This window comes from Botryllus schlosseri, chromosome 1, assembly GCF_051294905.1.
Source record: "Botryllus schlosseri isolate E-star chromosome 1, Bs_hap1, whole genome shotgun sequence".
NCBI classification, from domain to species: domain Eukaryota; kingdom Metazoa; phylum Chordata; class Ascidiacea; order Stolidobranchia; family Styelidae; genus Botryllus; species Botryllus schlosseri.
The window spans coordinates 34,090,143-34,111,665 of NC_137236.1; the positions used below are offsets into that span (position 1 = coordinate 34,090,143).

The 21,523-nt window shown below is 41.1% G+C and overlaps 1 protein-coding gene across 1 annotated transcript in view; it reads left to right on the forward strand.

Moving 5' to 3' along the window:
* Positions 1-14,540, forward strand: part of LOC145448040 (secreted frizzled-related protein 3-like) — a 29,736-nt gene extending 15,196 nt beyond the window's left edge. Inside the window, exons 3-7 of the mRNA XM_080326354.1 lie at positions 4,482-4,511; positions 7,935-8,003; positions 9,192-9,351; positions 10,800-10,908; positions 13,277-14,540. Of these exons, the coding sequence (XP_080182480.1) occupies positions 4,482-4,511; positions 7,935-8,003; positions 9,192-9,351; positions 10,800-10,908; positions 13,277-13,399 (491 nt within the window). The 3' untranslated portion in view covers positions 13,400-14,540. The remainder of the gene's footprint in view (positions 1-4,481; positions 4,512-7,934; positions 8,004-9,191; positions 9,352-10,799; positions 10,909-13,276) is intronic.
* The last annotated feature ends 6,983 nt before the right edge of the window (positions 14,541-21,523 follow it).

Below are 21,523 nucleotides of genomic sequence, written 5' to 3' on the forward strand. Positions count from 1 at the left end.
ATGCTCACCAAATTTGGTTCAATTCCAACCAGTGGAAGCGGAGTTATTGCCGTCGAAAAATTTTGATTTGAATAAAATAGTATTTACGGTGACCGATTCTTTGTTTATTTATTATAATTGTGCTCACCGTAAATACTATTTTACTCAAATCAAAATTTTTCGACGACAATAACTCCGCTTCCACGGGTTGGAATTGAACCAAATTTGGTGAGCATCGTTTCTATAGACAGCCTAACACTTTCACAGTGTGAACAGAAAATTGAAATAAAAATTATTATTTAATTTTATATAATAAATTTAAACTTTCTTCTCCTGTAGCAAAGCGGTTACTAGCTGGAATTGAACCAAATTTTGTGTGTAGGCTTAAATTAGATAACCTAACAATTTTATCAAGTAGCCAGTACGATTTGAGAAAAAAAGTCATTTTTGAAGAACCCTACTGTTTATTTATCACTATGCAGTTCATTTTGTGAACAGGTGTTCTATAGTAATGTGTGATGTAGTAGATTTTTGTTTTTGTGAAGATTAGAGGTTCACAGAGAGCTTGCAGATTAGTTCAAGGTTCCGCCAGATTAGTAAAGATGAAGAACCACTGGTCTAGAATCCCGCAGATCTGAACCTTTGAAATAAAATATTGAACACAGAGATAACATACTTATATCTTAATATAGCATGAATCGAATTCGTTACCAAACATTCTAAAGACATCTCACCTATAGTCTATTACTTAATTACACAAGAGCTATCCTTGTTATGGACGTCCTGTTATGTCGATACCTGAACCAGCAGGCTATTGTGATTCCTCCAGGCCGGCGCCGCATTGCTTTGAGTTCCCAGCACAACATGAAAACCAATTCAATTCCGCCATTGTACCCATGAACCCGCAAAGTCCATTAACGCACCCGATATTGGAACATCATGCCGCCGTTGTAACATCGAGCTATCAGCAACAGGACGCCATTTCCTATGAGAACCTCTATCAAAAGGCGTGTGACGTCACAAAAGAGTCCGGTTACGCCACCCGGATATTATTGCTGTAACACGAACTTTGAACTCCAAGATTCACCCGCCTGGCGGCCACCAGGCTTACAAAGGATGTCGGATTGTTTGGTCACAACCGAAATCATCAATGCCCGACACGGCCGACAGTGATTACCGAATGCGATGAGACCACAGCTGGTGCTTGACTCGTTATGAGGTCTTCTTTCAACGGCCTGTGTGCGTCTTGGTGTTTGTTAACAGATAACGTAAATGATTGGAGACGAGCCAAGTTTCAACTTCAAGTTTGTGCGAACGGTGCAATTCGACCGAGTTAACCTTGCGATGTAATTCGAAGCTTCCTAAATGCCATTCAACTTGTCAGCTGCGTTCGGATGGCGTAACATGATATTGTAATCGAAGTGTATACCTTGGTCGCATCATGCAGTAAGGTGGTCTCGACAGAGTAAAGTGTGTAAAAGTGTTCATGGTGTGCAATCAATGCTTTTCATGCCGTATTCTACCATGTTTGAAATAATGCTATTGTCATAGCCATGCCCGATTACTTTTTCTATCAGAGTTACTAAATAGCCAGCAGATATCCTCAGCAGTAGTTTGTCTCGGTATGCGGACTTGGCGCCCGAAATGCAATAAAATACATCAGTGTTAATACAAAATCCACGCAATATTCAGATCGTACGTAACCGCTTCAAATCTGATTGTTATTGTGGAACACATTGTCAACGCTTTACACTTGCATTGTAATTTCTCTCCGCAACAAACTCATGCTCTGATATCTAGGCTAGCTTGTGGACCAAGGACGCAGATTGTAATGTTTTATGGAACGAATGTCTTTGGATCCTGTGTCATGATTTCGAAGTTGCAGCTTAACTTTGGCAATACCGGACGGCAGCAAGGATTAAACTCGCCTAAATTATAATTACAAGCTGTCCGTGTCCATCAATTAACAGCCCTCCGAAGTCGTGCAATGCAATGCAACCCAACCTTGGACAAATCCACTCATGTGGTCGGCTCGAGATATACGTTACATTATCAGCTTTTTTTCTATTTGCTTGTCAAATGAAACTGGGGGTCTTGCAAATACTGTCGGAATGTGACCTGTCGGATGTTATCTTGCTACGTTGATTGAGACTCGTCTGGTTTCTTTATGAAGTCCGCGCGTTCAGTTTCGGAATCGCAAATACGTGACTTCTCAACGGTAACGTGGAGCTCTTCAACATCTGAGATGATAGACGACTGCGAACCCTTCAACATCTTCAAGAATTTGTAAACACTTCAACTCTCAGAGGAGATTGATTGTTCTCTGCTCCTGTCACGCTAAACGTGACGCTGTTGATGTTATGACGTCATACTAAACTTCTGACGTATGAATTCATGGCCGATATATAAAACGTGGTTACGTTGTGACATCAAGATATAAGATTCAAGTCATATGCATCAGCTTCACAAACATAATCTTTGGTTAGAAGCCATCACATACACATATTTGTGTCTGAGCACCCGGAAACGGTAATGGATCAGTTTATTTTCGTTTCGCGTTTTCTTCCTACTCAGTGCTCAATTTCAAGCCCCACCCGCCCTGTGTTCTATTGATTACTATGTTAAAGCAAGCTCCGCTCTTACCGCATAATGACACCGAGAAGCAAGCACATCTATTTTAGCCTTCAGGTTTGTTTCAAAATCAATCGCGAAACCGGAAATGATATGTAATTGAGAGATCCCGGGATTTTGTCAACTGATTTGTGTGGTTCGATTGCAAATACGGAACTGATGGTGTTTGGGGATAACAATCAGCTGGTTTTTCCTGTCTGTTAACGAAATGTCACGAATTCCTTGCAATGTTGGCGCTGGTATTTGTAATACTGAAAGATTAGTGAAATTGTCGTGGACTGGTATTTTGCTAACAATGGAATACACACTTCAAAAACCTATCTTGGAATAGGTTCTATCTGAATTCACGAATACGTGTACTGAAATAAAACCCTACTGCCACGTGTGGATCTTGCGTTAGTACATGGCTACCGTATGTAATAGCGACACGGGAGACTGAAGATTGATCGGCACAAGCGACTGCCCTTACCGGTAATTTTATACAACGCGGGACACTTTCACGCAAATACAGGCGACCTTGATATTATTCATGGCTTAACCATCCATTTCAAGGTCACCAGTGGAGTGTTTCGTTGCGAAATTAGCTCGATTCCAAGCGATGATTACTTTCGATATGGCAGCGTCAAACTCTGTACAAAATTTGTTGAACACGCATCTTATGCAGTCTGTATTTTCGCCACGGATTTACATGCAGTATAACGGATTTTAAATAGCGATTAACTCGCACAATATGTTGCATTTTTATACATGGATTTACAAGCAATAGGTCGCATTTATGAATATCAGGAGTATACACATTGTATTGAATTTGTGAACATCATGAATTTACCGATGATATGTCGATTTTTGAACATGTTATTGAAAGCCTTTTTAGCATCTTGATCGAATATTGCTGATCCGAATTTGTGACCATTTGGACTTAGCCCGAATAGCGTAATAGTGCCTTCTGAATCTCCGATTCCATGCAATCGTTATTAATTTGCATGTAATATGGTAGGAGTTGAGATGCGATAAAAGGAGTGGAAAACCTGTGTTGTTGTTATGGAGGAGGTTATAGTCTTCACCACGACGTATCGCACTTCCCATTAAAACAGCATGTTCGATAATGATATAATTGACGTGAGCATGACCACGATGTTTGCGTCAGATTATAGTTCATATTCACAGGAAACGGTTAGTCTTGCACATACGATCATTGGCAATTTGTCTGTATTCGGGAGTGCCCGCGAGAGTGTGTAGTGTATGGCAAACAAACTGTCTAACCCCTAACAGCTATTATTGAAGATTATTTCCAGAAGCCGAGGTCAGCAACCTTAGGTATTGCTAGAAGCTATTTTTTGTTTTCGGAGCTATTTCTGTGATATTAGGGTGTTTCTTAATTACGGACAACACGTTAGGTCATTCGAATGAACATGCCAAATGTCGGAGTGCTGCATGACATTATAGGGTAAGATATGATATTTTATTCGAAAGAAAAGAAAATCGTTTCCAATGCCTTAAAGAATATCAATAAGCGATTATTAACCTGCTACATTGGTTCGATTATAAATAAAGAAAACATGCAACCTTTTACAGCAAAGATGTATGCCACGATTATTGCTCATTTGTGCTTATAGTATTATCATGAAACACGAAACCTTCAAATGGCAGGTTTATTTTCACACCACATGGGATACCCAGCGATTGTAATTAATGAAATACATGACCTGCAACACTATAGCAGTATAGCAAATCTATTTTAACCGCCCTGGCACAAGATAGATGTCAAGATCGAAAACGGTAACGGCATAGTAAGCTGTAGTGTAGCTGTGTGACCCTGATTACGTCATTTGTATTTGTGATCTAATCTACAATCTTATCTCTTTTTGCAGAAGTAAGAAGCTGCTCCGTTGCTAACCCAGGTAAGAAAACCGTTTGCATTATTCGAGAATCACTTCATATACCGAATATACGCTTGGTACCGCGGATTCGCATTTGCTTGCAAGTCACTTTTTACAGCTAACATGAAATGATTGTGGTTCATTCGGTGTATTAACTAGTATGGACGCGACTCGAACAGTCAGTCAGTCAGTGTTTTACATCGCATCATTTTATTGAAGGGATTGTCTCGCTTGAGTCGCATCGTTCAATGTAAGCACGGGCTTCGAAAATGGAATTGCCGACAAACTTTCACACTATAGGTTTTATGATGGCAATCTCACTGATGATCACGTGATGATAAATAAATCTAACACTATATACGTTCCAATGTGCAAAACAGCAAGTAGATGTGCCCGAAGATCCCTAAGTCGACGTGAAAGTAGTCGACACACTTGAGCCACTTTAGTGCAAGTATAGGGTAAATCCAAATGACTACTCCACAAACGTAGTACACCGTTACTGACCAGCGTCACATGTGACCAATACTAAAATCGATCCTAATCGGCGAAATTTTGAATTATCGTAACAGCAAAGCAACCCATTAGTGCGTTCGTGTACCGTCTTGTTCACCGGAAATGTGGGTTTCGCACGCTCGGCTTCAATTAGCGACAACTTATCATTATTTTAGGCATCCCTATTTCCGGTATTGAGCTGTTACGCGGTTGGGCGTTCCGTCGATAAGAAGGCTTACACTGGAATCCTATCAAAACTCGATTACACCAATTGGCGACCGCTTTGAAACGCGTGTTCCTTCAGAACTTGTAAACGGGTCTAATTGCCAAAAATAGACGGCTTGTTTCTTCTAAAGACAAGCCGCAGCGCACCTACAGATGGCTTTAATCCCCTAAAATTGCCGAAAATCATGTTTTGCGTCGCGTCGCATTCACTCATGGCTAGCAAGCTGCGTTCGGCGATTTCTCCGACAAATTCGGATGTTTTCAAGTCGTTTTAGGGCGGAGAAAATTAGATTATAGTTTGACCACAGAAACGTTTTAGCATTTTGAACGCCGCCACGATTGAATGAAAACGAGTGTATTGAATACGTATCCAGTTCCGGATTTCCGCCGAAATACAAATCTAAATATGAATAGCTGTTTTGAGGTACAGAACTTCAAATTAATAATATAGTCATATCGAAAGAAATCCAAATATTTTCGGCAGACACGAGTCAAGGGTATTCGTCAACAACAAGTCGAGAATTGGAATAAACTTTGTAAGATTGTATATCATTGAACATGGTAAATCTAAATCTCCAATCTACAAAAACTTATTTGAGTACTCTGAAACCTTTACTACGATCAAGACAAACCTACATGTTGACTCCGAAAAAGGAGAAGTATTTCGTTACGACCACCTCTGGGTAGGATTAGGACCTAATCATTAGGCGATACATTCATTCATATATTTACATTCCAAGTGCGTGCTATAGCTCGACGCACTGTGAGACATGAATTGAATGAAACACGCATGCCCTCCATTTAAAAGAGCTGTTCCGAACGCGTATTTCACAAGTTGATGTCGTCAATGATAGGAAATATCAGCCTCACGTATTCATTGCACTAGACCAGGGGTTCTCAAAGGGTGGGCCACAGAGCATTTTGAGGTGGGCCACAGAGCCATTTAGAAAATTTCAGAATTGATGTGAGTTCAGTTATATTTCTTTATGTTATTCGCTAAAATTATAGGCCTATTCGTATCAGCTAATTATACGTAGGCTACATATAGCTTTTCGTCCGACTCTGATTAGACATAGTGGCACGCATGAAGTCAGCATATACAAATCGAAAACGTTAAGGAGAAACGGTGGCTTTTTCTACTGGCTATGACAACCTACGGCTAACAGCAACTAAAATAATTTCAAGCGTATAATAACTGGAAAAGAATGCTGAAGTAACCAAATACTCCGGCAGGGTCATATGTCGTATGCCGTTGAAAGGGGTATGCAATGAACTCGCAATGAAGTGCAATTGATGTACAGATTTGCCGTACTTTGGCAGGACGTATTATTGCAAGCTAAACATAGCCAAAATTGCAAATTATTAGCAACTTCTATCGGATGTATACTGCACCACCGCAACAACGAATCCTAGTCAATTGCGGATTTATCGGAGCGCATTAATCTTTGAAGTCGGTTTAAAATGTCCGTAGTACATCACGCATATTGAAAAATCTTTCTCCACTTCTCTGTAGTACCCCATTCACCAATGAATTGTTCGATGCCGGTCCAGAATGATTATAATATTCCCCACAATAGTATCACTAAAGTCCCAATTACACAGTGCGGAGATCTGATCCTTGTGTTTCGCGACGCGACTGGAGCAGCAGACGAAAATAATCTACTTAGGTTTTAGATTTTTAGCTTATGATCTACCAGGGCCGTAACTGCCGCACCCGCATCCCCAATAGGGGGAGCTCGAAGTGGCCCAAGATTATTTCGTTGGTCGTTTGTTGAAGGATATTTATTCAACTTGAATTTTTTTTGCTCGCTTCGCGCGATTTCATATCCCGGGAGATCGCGATTTAAATATCATCAGTTAGAGAAAAATGCGCATATTTTAGAGAAATAGGCATATCGGCGCTGTCAGTGACCACGAATTAAACAGGATTATGACCCCAAGATATCAGGTGGGCCACAGCACATTTTTAAAACGGAAAATGGGCCAAGGCCAAGAAAGGGCTGAGAACCCCTGCACTAGACACCAGCTACGAACTTACAGTTAAGGTCGCGTTCCGGTCATACTCCGCTCTGTACTGTCGCTTACAGCGTTCTACATTAACCTAATACATGTAACCTGCGCGTCAGAGAAGACCAAAAGTATGTCACCTTTATAGGCTCTTGCGTTTTATCGACCGCACACCCGCCTGAAATCTGGTTTCAAGTTACATTTTAAATATGATTTTGTGATAAGTACGACGAACTATAAACGAATGCGCGGCGACTTGGTATGCAGAAATGGGGACCGCAAATATACCACACTTAAGATAAGATACATTTCTCACATTTTTTGAAGTTAAACCCCGCACCGTTGTTTATGGTATGTCCATGTCGGCCAGCTGGGTGCAGTCAGTCCTTGGAAATTGTGATATGCGAACATGTTGCTTGAAATATAGCAATGCTATCTGAACTAACTTGGTGGAGTAAGGTTGCTAACAGAGAGTACACTTCGACTAAGCAGAATAATTCAATAGTATATTCACATTGAAGTAAACCCGAATATTTTCGGCTGCCATTCTTCAAGCGTAATTGTCATACTAGCTGTTGACGACTACCCCTGATGAGTGTCAGCCGAAAACGTTCGGGTTTATTTCAATATGAATAAATTATTCAATTGTGTATTGATGTTCTGTACCTTCAAGAAGCTTGTGAACTAACTTACTGATGAAACTTGTTACATATTTTTCAGTGAAATGCGGGAAATGTAAACGCTTCAAAATCAAGCAGAAGACCTTCGTTCAGCAGGATTATGACTTCGGTAATGCTTTTTTCTTTTTCTGACTAATTTCCCCGCCCCCAAAATACTCTAAATTCCACACATATCGAGGTTTGAGTAGGCCTTTATCGCTGTAGATAGACAGCCACGCCATACGGTAGTTCGTTTAGAAACTTGCTCTCTGCTGTCATCGGGAATATGTTCCGAATTCTGTTAAAAGTCATCCATATCAATGTTATCGTTATTCTGCAAGTACGTACTTTACTTAATTCACAGCCGGAAAAACGAAAAATGACTAACGACACTCTACACGGGCACGATTTCCAGTTTTTACGGCGATTCCGATCGTAAAAAGGCTTGAAAACTGTCCCAAAATTACTTCAGACTTTGATAAATCCTACGAGTACACAGTATGTAGTTTTACCCCAAAATCTGTTGCGTAATCAAAAAACATGACCATACGAGTATATTGCAAGTAGACAAGATCCACTCAACGCTCCGAAAGATACAAGCACAGCTTTACTCGAGAAACACAACACACTTACAATATTATGACGATTCCAAGCTCATGATGTAGCTTCCTTTTGACATCTAGCGGATAGATGTCTGACAAATTTTGAATCCTAATATTTGCTCCAATCTAAATGCAGTTTGATTGGGTTTATGAGAGCTTGTCTACCTAATAAATCCCAAAAAGTATTTGAAAGTTGCAGATGTAGGCCTACGATACGTTCGGTACTTCACCGGACCTGTCGTCTGGCAACACCAGGTTTACCACACGTCCTGCCTTTAGGAGGATTTGTCCTCCAGTTTCAAGAAATGTCTTCCTTTCACCCTAATGACGTCCTTTTTGGCAAATTGTCCTCTTTTTAGTCTAAAATGGTCAAAAAGGCCACGAAAAAGAGTGAAATGTTGGCTTAAAAGACAAACGACGGGTAATTCGGGAGCAAAAAGGGAAAAATGAACTTTTTTTGGTCAAGACAACGAAATTAGATCTAAAAATACGAAATTGTCCCAGTTATTCGTCCGCAGTAGTAACTTTTGCAGCCTGTCAAAAGTGTTTCCGGATCTCAAAACCCTAGGCAACACCTTAGCAACAGTGACAATGCCGGATCCGATATTTCATTGTGATTAACCTCTCTCAAGAGACTCTTGGAGATACCGGACTGCTATCTTTCTCACAGTTTGACCACAATTGTGTTCCGGTTACGAACCTATCCCTTTTTCTAGTTGTCCGTGCCCGCGTGGAAAAAACAATCCAGAAGCCGTGCGAGGCCGAGGCCAGAGTTAATATCAGCGACGTGTATCGGATGAAAAAGCTTTTTATCACGCCCGGAGTACAGACGCTCACCTTCAACACGTCTTGTCTGTGTCCGAAACTAAAGCGAAAGTAAGCGATCAATTTGGATAGTTCAACGTCCGTGATCATTTCTAAAGGATGACAATTTCATTCAAATACTGAAAGTTTGTAGGAATTAGAATACCCTGGCATTCGGCCCACGTCTGCCTTCGAGTTCCATATTGTATATCATGTTTCAGTTGTATCTATACTAGGGTTACCATATTTCAGCAACCTAAATTCCGGACACTCTTTAGCGCCCACTGGTGGATTTCAAAATGAGTTATGACGTCACACTAGCAAAGCATTGCTCATAGACCAGAGGTGGCCATGGTCCGGTTCAGGAGTATGTGGCTGTGTGTTGTGTAACCGGGACCGAAAGCACATGTTTTCAGCCCCCTCCTGCCCAAATAAACAATGATTTTGAGCCCACACTATATGGTAATAGATGCAACTTCTGGTCGGGGGGCGCTTGCTATATAAATCTGGTTTCTATATGCATCTGGTCGTTAAATTATTTGAATAAATTCTGTCAATAATATTGGTCGTTCCATGTATTACTATATAGATAAGCCTACTACTCTACGCCCTCACGATCAGAGTTAGCGGTAGTACTGGTGGAGGATGATGAGTTCGAAAATACAGGGAGCGTAATTGCACATCGTTAAGTCATGTTCATGTTCTACCTATATAAGATTGTTTATCAGCCTTATGCCGGTGCTCACCACGGAGCTTCATAAACTCCCCACATCCAGTGGTTTCCAACCTTTTATGGTCGCGACTCCATCTCCAATTTGAAAATGTTCCGTAGCCCAGATCAAAATTTTACGAGCTGATTACTAAAAGAAGTCAGCACCTTTGCCCAGACTTACTCAAGGGCTATTTCGGAAGCTGATTACGTTCAACATATTCGCAAACCCCAGAATAAAGGCAAAAGACCTCCCTCCGTTTGGAACCACTATCTTTGAATAAAGCATTTGAACGGCCTTAACGATCTCTAGGAATATACCGTTCTCCTATAATTGTGATTACAAGTAGGCTTATTCCAGTAAATGAAGGTCGTTTTTATTTATATTTTATGTCAGTTTTTGCGAGGGTGGTAGTCTCCATATTAAAATCAATAAATGAGATAGTAAATCGCGCGCAGCGCGAAGAAAAATATCATGCATCAGCATAAATATTCCCAAAAATATTGTTTTTATGCTAATTTACGAAAAAAGTTATGAGCCTAAGTAAAAATTCCGGACATTTGGCATATTTTAGAAATTCCTCCCGGACGCTAGTTTGAACAGTGAAATTCCTGACGTATGGCAACCCTAATCTATACCCGTCCCACGCGAAAATGTTAACTTGGATAACATTACGATTGGGATTATGTATGGTTAAGTTGTTATGTAACATCCGTGAAATTGGCGACTATCGCACAATGTCGGACTGTAGTTATAATTAGTCATTATGTAGCCTATGCGGCCAATAAAAGTATCTACTTGTCGTTACAGTCGCGTGTACGTTTTGGCCGGCCATCAGGACCAAAAGACCGGTAAACTACTGCTCCATCCGCAAAGCATGGCTGCAAAAGCCGGACGAAAATGGGAAAAGAAGGTTGCGGTGAGTATATAGTTGAGCTACGTATAGACTTCGACGAATTGGAGAATATTTAAGGCTGCATGCCATACCGTCGTTTTTATCGGATTTGTCCTGATTTTGATGAGCAATGTCCTATAACCTTACAAGATCCTTATAGTTACAAGTTGTGACCTAAATTTACCACAATATCTATATGCACGATGCGAATACTGGTAATACACCAGTGGCCAACGATAACTTGAACGATACACCCTAGCTGGCATTCTGGTAATGTGATCGTGAATGGTCGAAAGTGATGAACTCCGTTATTTATGCCCGGTCGTTTTTATTTATAGATCCACGTGAATGCTTAGTGCCCTGAGTATTGTCCCCCACAATTTATTTCGAGCCGAAGTACAGAAAATAAATTGCTTCTTGGTTACACCAGGAAATTAAAAGGAACCGATAGTAGCCAAAACAGTGCGATTTCGCCAAACGGTGAAATTCAAACCGTAAAATTCTTTCCATTTGACAATCGGTCCAAATTTGTCGGCTTAACCTGTATTAACAATGGAACGAGCCTGGTTGAATATATCGAGGTAGTTTAAAGTTTAAACCGACTTCAGTTCCCGATTCACGTAAAACTACTTATTTTCAAATAAGTTGCGTGATAGAAACAGACTACTAAATGAATGGTCTAGGGTTGCATTTAAAACAAAAATCAATTTAAAACAAATATGTTTAAAACAAAACCATAATTCAACAGATGTTTTTTATTGTTTTTCATGTTTTTTTGAAGCTATGACGTCACGAACATTCAATTGTGACGTTATAGTGGATTGACATGGAGTAAATATAGCTCATTTGACGAAATATATGCACTATTATTGTCGAGCCGACTATTTTGAGGGTTCGAACCATTCCCATATCGATATACGTCGGCTATATCGGTTTATTAATTGTCCGTAGGCACATACAAAATGTTTTTTGGAAAGTATTTAAACAATTATGGCATAATTTTACAACTAAAAAAACACAATTTTGTTTTTATTTAAAAAGGCCTTTTTTTAAAACCACGGGTTAAAACATGTTTTAACTCCAGTGGTCGGGAACCTATGGCTCGCGAGCCATATATTTGGGTATAAGATATGGCTCTTTGCCAAATATTTATTTTTGTATTGAACTGATCAATATTGCAACGAGTTGTTGGTAAATTTTAATCGCGGCCAAAATAATTATTCTCGTGGCAGTAATACCAACATGTCTTTGAGAGGTAAAGACAATGTCGTCTTCAGGTTTAGGAGCTCGGACCCCCACTTTTCAAAATCATCAAATTTAAGTTACTGTCAAGCCGGCGGCCAATATTACTCGCGAATTCTATGACCCGACTCGAAATCTTGAATTGCGCGATACGTTGATTAATCAAAGAGCATAGCAGACACGGCGTTGCCCATTTCAAAACGCAGTTCTCAAATACGTATTGTCTTCCTGATCTACGTCGCGAAATGAACTGTTGTGAATGTGACAATTACAAACTCGAATTACAAACGATGCCATAGCTATCCACGTTCTTGATCGGTAAGGATAGCTCTGTGTAGTACCGACGATAAAATGTATACGTGTAGCGCAACGTTATGTTGCCGCCTAATACTTTGACAAGTCGATAAGTATTTAGATTTTCGATATCAGTGTGACAGTCACATTCGATTAATATCAGTTGTAAAAAATTCTAAGCTATATATGAATTGCGTTATGAAGGGTGAGGCTGCACCCGTCTGTTCTATACCTCTCGTTTCGACCTTTATTTCCGAACAATAAATACCAGATTTTACTGAGAAAATATGGCGCACACGAGGAATCCCATGCAGTGAGCTCGAATTAGTGCTACCGTGACGTCATGAATTTTCAATTGTGACATAACAGTTGATTGGCATGTATGGCTCTTGGGAGTTGAGATGGAAAAATAGGGTCAATATGGCTCTTCGGACAAAAAAGGTTCCCGAACACTGTTTTAAGCAAAGTGTTTTAAAACACCGTTTGTTTTAAATGGAACCCTAGTATGGTCACTCCAAAAAAATTGAGCAAATAGTTGAAATCAGTCCTTGTGATTGCAGAAATAGTCAAGATATCTTGTCCTGGTACCCTATTCCATCATATGGTTTTGACTTTGACCACTCTATTCGTATTGCATATTTTTTTATTTCAGCGGCAGGGGTATTCTTTGTGCGGGTTTGAGTTACTTGCTACATTGTCTGTTGCAAAGCTTGCTTCTAAACCCTGACTACGCCAATTACTCAACCTCCTCCTAGTTAGGCGGTTACACAGTTGTATTTTGCTAATTCCAGAACTGTGATGCATATGGGGGCCTATTCCTGAACTTGTATCGATTTGATGTCTTCATTTAATACAGAGATGGATCAAGAAAAGACCCTCCAAGAAAGTTTTGAACCGGCGACGCAGGACACACGACGGTAATCCACCCGCCAGAAGACGCAAAAAGGAACGACGCAGTGCCGAACGGGGCTCAGAATAAACGGTCAGCTTAACGCGAAAGATCAACCAAGATACAGCTGCGCCCTTCTCGAGAGACTTGTCGCGTTTACCGAGTTTTAGGTACTCACAAGTACTAACGTAGCACTTAAACCGCACCGAGTGACAATTTGATTCACCCGCAGACTGCCGTGATAAAGTTGAGCCACGTTTGTGAGTGCGAGTGGGGATTGTAGTCGAGCAATCGCCAGTTTAGAAACGCCTGTAAATCGTCAATTGGCTGATATAGATGATATAGAAACGTCAGTCAGCCGAGTGCTGTTATTTCCCGCCTGGCATAACCAATTTTGTAAATTACTTCGACGGAATTGTGTAGTACTAATCAAAACAGTGGGGAGTTCCATCATTCTCCAGGCCTATCTGCTTTATTTACAAATCTGCTTATCCGGGAGATGGCGCTGATGAACCGAAGCAATATTCTCCGAGATAGCACAAGTTGATGAAATCATGTCCGGTAGCTGGTGATAGTCAGTGTGATGCCGGATTGGTTGTCACACTCATGTTTCTAATTAGTCAGGAAGCATTGTCGCCGTGACTTTACCACCAAACTTCGCTATGATGCGTGCCGACTACAGTTATATTCACTAACTCTCATTTGTAGCTACTGTACGTCTTTACTTCACGAATATAGTATTTTATTCACCTTAGCAAAGTATCACATCGTTCTACCGTCTTGAAAACAAATATGACCCTATCTGCATCAAAAACAACAGCTATTGATCGTTAAGTTATACACATTCGACGCGAATCGAACCTCATTGAAATAATTCGTGAAGTTTTTGAAGAAAATTTGAGATATGTAGATAACTAGATATGTGTGGTAAGTTTATTGAAAGTGAACTGCGTCTGTGTTGTAACGGTAACCCTTTAATGGCATGCGTAATCAAGACAGCGCATGCAAACCTTATGCCTTTACCTTGTTTTCTATCTTCCTTTTATTTGATAGATGTGCGTAGATTTTGTAATCGTCGTTAGCCATATCCTTTTTTTTTTCTAAATTAATTACGTGTGTAACTATACTTCGGGTTCCCCCGGTTCCAAGTTATTGTCATACTAATGTTAGCTTTCTGTTACCTGCCTGTACCTATGCAGTTTGTGTGTAAATAAAAGAGTCTCGAAAACAATAGGTGTAATAAGTCACGGTAAGGGGAAATGCAGCAGTCGGTATACAAGGTATTTAATGGTGACGGGACTACGGCTTGAGATCCGGAGTCGATACACGGTAAAGTGGCGGGGTGGCTGGATGCCGTTCGGCTACTGAACAATGATACTTTATTCGCATGTCTTTACCTTACAGCAGTAGCGAGAGTTGATCAGGGAAGCGTGCGCTGTGCACTGGGAAAGAGGTCTCATACCTATCGACCGATCGCAAGTCGCAATACTATATCAATGGGTTCTGAGTTCAAGTCCGACCTAGGTTGGCTCCAGAATTCCTACTTGAGTATCGGGTGCTTAATTGCTCATTAGGGTCCTACACTCTTGGCGAAAAGAGTGATGACAGCGTACGATTTCAATACCACTCTTTGGGGAGCCACACAGCTCAGCTCGTGGTCGATGGTCAATGGTGCGGTCATACACGTAGAAAGAAAACAAATGCGTACCACGTTTCTGCCATCAATCACCTGGCATAATATTGAACTCTTCATTGTTCAAGAATGTTGACTGTTCATTTTGTGTCAGGGCGGACAACTTCTCCGGTCGACGGGCCAGATAAAGGTAAATGAAGTAGGTCTACTTGGCGGGCCGGATTACAGAATCGATACAATAATCGCGTATACATTCATAGGCGCCGAGTTACGGGGTGGCGCAGCCACACTATGAATCAGAAGATTAAACGCCCGTCGTCTGCGATTTCAAATCATCAGCGCTGTCAATTAGCAAGTCCGTAATAGCGCGTAAATGCTAACTATTTACCATTAACCGATACGCGCGCGAATAATTGAATACGCAGCACGTTGGCGGAATAAACAGCTTTGTTGGCGACAACTAACCAGTGCATAAAACGCCCCAATAAATTGTAATCCGTGATTAGTAATCAATGGAAGCGACCTCGTTCACGATGACGATTTCGTCACACGCTTGCGCCGAGAAACACCATCTACACTCTCGACCAGACGAGCGAATTCACATTCTTCTTCTCTCAATTGAATTGTATTTGCGCCCATATTTGTTTACGAAATATTTCTTGAGTTAGTTCCGTGATGATAGTCTCTTTAATTGGAGGCGTGGAGCGCGAAATAGGACAGTGTGTTTCTGTAGCCTATGCCTGAGAATTGAAAGTCATTCCTGCGCAAAGTGCGCATATTCATTACTCTAACATGGCTTTGCCAACTTTTATCGGGAAATGCAACAATGCAGCTCAAACGTCCTTATAATGAGCGAACAATTGCCGCGATGTCAGACTTGGAACCCCGTTGTGCTATACGCAAGTTGAGGAATTACTGATTAGATGGGCGCTTTCTCGGTTGCTATCATCTGTAGGCTACGAATTCTTGACTGCTTTATACAGTCGTATTCCCTCGATGTCACTTGTCAGTGTTAGATCTGTTATTAATACTGCACATTGTGCAGTGCACGGCGTTAATTACGTAGTCAAAATTGACGAAACACGATATTATCGGTGGCGCAAATTTTGAATTTATTCGGTTAGTTTGAACGGGAACCTTCTACGTTCCAATAAACTTCATTTCTGAACGGAGTCTATCTAGCGCAGGGCCGGCCAACCCGTGGCCCGCGAGAAGGTTTTGAGTGGCCCGCGACGTAATTTTCGAAATTAGTAATATTATCAAAAAGGGATTCACAGAATGTGAACTTGCAAGGCCAACCAAAAATGTGATTAGTCTGGTCGCAACACTTGAGATGTGATGACTAAAATATCAGTTCCGACGCATTGGCAGATCTATGAACCAGTCACATTTTGGTAGATCTTCGTACACTACAATAAAGCAGAATAATTTGCGATAGTAAAAATTTTCGACACGCTTCGCTCAACATGTTGTCACTTGATTTCTTGCACTTGATATTGTTACCCCTTTGTGAAAACGAAAGAACTCCTAATGTATCAAATTGAGTATAACAATATTCGCGATTATGAGACAAAAGGTCGTTTAGCATATGCGACCTTACGTTTGCGCTTGCAGAAAGACCGTCGACTATAAAAGCTAGGCACAAAACGATTGACGCATGTTGGTCGAAGCTTTCGATATCGATACGTCCAGCACAGGTGTCGAATAGTCCAGTCCTTGCAAACTGAGCCCAGCGATATACAGCAGGCACGCAATATAGTCAAGTGACAATATTATTGACCTATGAACTTCGAAAATTTTTCGCTCTTCGCGCGGCTATTGGCCCGCGCAATAGTTCGTCAATCCAATGTGGCCCTTTGGCTCAAAAGGTTGGCCACCCCTGATCTAGCGCAACCATATCGCGTATCGAATTTCAAACCTTTGGGATATGTATTTCTGTTGATAAGGTCGTGGCATGCGCCCATATTGCTCTTACTGCAATACCGCGTGGATAATTAAAAGCGCACCATTTTACGATCAAATTCGACTGGCTGATCGGGTCCTACGTAGGCCGTGGGCCCCGGGCTGATATTAACCAGCGCGTTGTCGGCATAAAAACCCTAGGTGCGTAGCCAGTGAGTTTCTCATTGATAACTAGAAATCCCGTCTTTTTGAAATGCCAATTCGCTAATTCGTATTATCGATGCTGCGTTGCAACTAGCGAGAATCATTTGTATGCGAAATGGGTCATCGATATCTCATGTGCGCTATCGTCGGTGGTTTGGTTTAACGCGTCCGCATGCAGGCCTGCTACCGTCTGCAGAAACACTTTCGCCAAACACTAACAATCTCTGAGTGTAATATTGTTTGTTTTTATGTATGTTTTTGATTAAAACTGATGCCCGCGTCTGAACAAATTGTGCTCGTTGCCATTGCCGATTCCGGGTATTTAGGTATGACTATAGCGCACCCTGTAATTATATTTATTGCAGGTTTGCGGCATGTCTGCAATTTCGTTATCAGCGCAACTTTGTCGGTCGATTGTACAGTCCGATAAAATTGATCACTGCTATGTATTTCGCACAGCGTACCGATGCTGATTTCAGCAAACTAACGAATCGTATTAGATGTACAAATTCGACCTGATCGTTAGAAACGTAGATTTGTTCGCGAGCTCTGCGAAACACCATCTCCTATCGCGATTTGACGACTAAATATACGTTCACCTTCTACAAATTGAAGTGCATTTTCTACATCGATGAGGGCCGCAAGCCGCGTTTAAAATATTTTGTGAACCATTTTTGTGATAAATATTCTCGAAGCGCTAAGTTGAACAGTGTTTTATTGTGTGTGCCTGCTAGTTGGAATTTATTCCAGTGCCCATAATATTAATCCAATTATGCTTTGCGAACGTAAATCGGGAAATGCAGCAATGCAGTCAAAATCGATGTTTTAATTTGCAGCCAATTGTTGCGATGCGAACTACTCAATACCAAGTGAAAAGTCATGGTGTTGGCGGTATAGGATAAATACTGATTGGCCGCGCGCGTTTGTAATCATAATTCTTGTCTGTTTTTCGTGTTCCAGAATGGACTGGACTGTGTAAAGCCCGTTGCACACTGACCTCGCGACGCAACATCGCGAGTTGCGAGTAGGGCTGGGCAAAATCGAGTACCTGAGTGATTCGATTCTGAATCACGTAATATGCTTCGAGTCGAGTCGAGTAATCGAGTATCACTCATTGTGACGTCATGCCACAATAGAATACGTCAAAGTGCAAATATGTATCTTTTATGCCACCACAAAGAATATAATGCCTGTAATCCTTCTCATAAATGATACTCTGGTATTTTTCGACCATACCGAATTCATCCCACTTGATGAACATATTGTTGGATAATCATGATTTCGGAAACGTGCTACGTCCAGTAGCCTTCGTAGCTTTGTACTAGATGTTTCGCATGCTACGATACGGCTAATCAAGGTTTCAACGCTTCAATAGTGAAAATTATTATCAAAACTATAATTCTCATTGATAAATTAACTTTCAGTGGCGAGAAGCGTATAATTTAGTACTCGAAAAAATCTTCTTTTACTACTCGACTCGAATCATTAAAATTAATACTCGATTCAGATTCGAGTACTCGAATCATTGTGCCCAGCCCTAGTTGCGAGTCGTAAGTCGCGAAGCAATGCACATTGCACATGCACACTGGTCCCGGCAGTGCCCACAAGCGGCAACTACAGCTCTTGCGCGTTCTGTCCGAAGTCTCGAAATGGATACAAATTGCACAGCTCCTGATAGATCGCAAACTGAATATTTCGATGGGTATACATGGGTTTGTCAATGAATAAGATGACGTCTTATATGCACACACTTTTCCATTAACGAACCAACATCATATTTCAATGCTGAAAACGCATCATCTGAGTGACCCAGTTGAATGCGCTATTCCCGGTTGCCGATCCAAATTTCTGAAGTTCTAGCTGTAGCCTACTATGCTACACACACCAAGCCTTTCTGTATTCCATTGCCTCAGTGACTGCATCAACTGTCAAGCACTCATACATTAATTTCTCGATATGATAGAGAACAACATTCATATGCATTATAATTTTGTTGTGTTTTAATTAAGTCTTAACAATATTTAAATATAACTCTGAGATTCTTTCCTTTTCAATCTTCGATTCGCCCTCAGGTATCAAACATTGAAATTGATCCGTGGGTCAGGTTGATTCATCTTCCATAATGATACATAGTCCATTTCTGACTTTTATAATATTAGCCATTACATTTCGTACCGAAGTCTGATAAAGAGTAGAATAGATGAAATCTTACATCAAGAATTACACTGCTTGCTGCTACTTGTCAACAAAAAGGTTTTCAGCAGAGGTGGTCAGTAACGAAGTACTTCTACTTTTTGAAGTACTTGAAGTAGATTTTTTCTACTCACACTACTTTTTAAGTAGTTATGATTTTAGACTACTTCTACTTCTACTTGTCAGTTTTCAGTTTTGTAGGCACAAATAAGTGTAGAATACCTACTTACTTACTTACTTGTGAACCACCACTTCTACTTCTACTTGAGTAGAAATTACGGCGGTACTTCTACTTCTACTTGAGTAGCGACGGTGACTACTTTGACCACCTCTGGTTTTCAGACGTCGTGTACCAAGATGTACCGGTATCTGAAATATACATCAGTGAACCCATGACATACCACTATTATATGTACCTGCTTAACCCAGTTTCAAACCGATGCACACTGTACAGGTTAAAATGAATCAGACAAGGTATATATATCTAATAAATCCACCTGTAGACATAAAATGACTGAGAGTTTCGCGGTATCGGTACTGCCGGTACTGGTTTGCCTTTGGTAATTACCAAGTACCGGTACTGCTTAGAGCAGGGGTGGACAAACTACGCCCGCGGGCCGCATGCGGCCCTCCACACCGTTCTGTGCGGCCCGCGGGAGTCTAACGAAACTTATGAAAAATATTGATAAAATGCGTACTAAAAATCGAATTAATGCTGGGATTCTATTAAACTCTTTCTTAGTATCTTTCACCATGATAATTCTAAGGCAGTGGTTCTCAAACTGGGGGCACACCCCCCTTGACGGCGAGAAAGCATCTGAAGGGGGCGGGAAGCCGAGCTCAACTGAAAATTTTTTTCGCGCTTCGCGCGATCTACATCCCGTTCATAATTATTGCTCTGTATTCAGTCTGAAATTCATATTTAAAAATCTCTCATCCACACAAATTCCATGCCATCTAACTATCCGTTAGGTTTGCTCGCATCCTGGTTGCGTTTTGTGATATGACGATAAGGGGTCACGGAATATTTACCATCATAGGGGGGTGTCTTAAAAAGTTTGAGAACCACTGTTCTAAGGTAAATACTTCCTATATTATTTTTATGTTCAACTTCTGGCGCGACAGCCCGATCTCAAGGCCGACGTAGTTTGAGAGGTTTCAACTGCTAAGCATCAGAGAAATCCTAAACGAGATTGATAATTCGGATCACTAGTGTAATATCAGATTGGCCATTCCAGTTTTAATTATTTCAGTGATGTGCTTATAAAAAACGATTCGCCCGTGTCTTAGGTAGATTCGTTCTCTGTATGCGCAGAATTAGGGTATTTATATTTTATCTGCACATAGTAGAAGCGTGTTTGCAGCTAACATGGTTATGATGCTGTTAGCATTGTGTATCCTGAAGTGATCCAAAAGTGATGGAATTATTGAATCCATGAGCAAATCACTGCTCACAGATTTAAATTTAAATCCTGTTCTAGGAATCGGGACAACCGACTTTCATCCCTATAATTTTGACAAATTGGTTATTGAGGTCGACCAGCCTATTAAATCTCGTCACTGTTTCTGACGCGTGTACGATATCAGCAAAACAATTTCTGGATTGGTTTAAATAAGCATATATATTATGTCATTGTCCTCATAATGTAATACCAATATTGCGTTTTAGTTAATAATCCCAATTTTATATAAAGCGGCCCGCGAATGGATTCAGATGTTGAATGCGGCCCGCGAGCTCAAAAGTTTGCCCACCCCTGGCTTAGGGCTTACAGTAGAATGCGTTCTTGCGGTTAAGCTTCAAGTTTTATAATGGCTTCAAATCAGTCAACATTCAATGAGGAAACAATTGTAGATGCCAAAACACGCAATACCCGGACAAACTATTGCGGTGACATAGAGCTGACGATCAGGAACAGCTGACCAGTCGCTCGCAACTCGCGACAAAGTTGAAAATTTTCAACTTTGTCGCGGAGTTGCGCAACCCTGTCGCAGACGGCATGTTGCGAGTTGCTGGCGACTCCGGTCTGCATTGTCCAGTCGCAGACAGGCGCGATTCGCTTGTTTTATCGGGTCGCGAGCGCAGTGTGCAGCGGGCTTTACTACTCAGTCCAGCGACGAATTTCGAGCGCGCGGTAATCAATGACCTACTTTTGCAATCATCTCAGCGTGAGATCGCGTCGCGTTGCATTGTGCGATGCGATATGCGTGCACAGACGAATCTCGTTAATTGGTCGCCGTCCCGCATAACACTGATAATACGAATTGTTGAATTGCAACTCAAT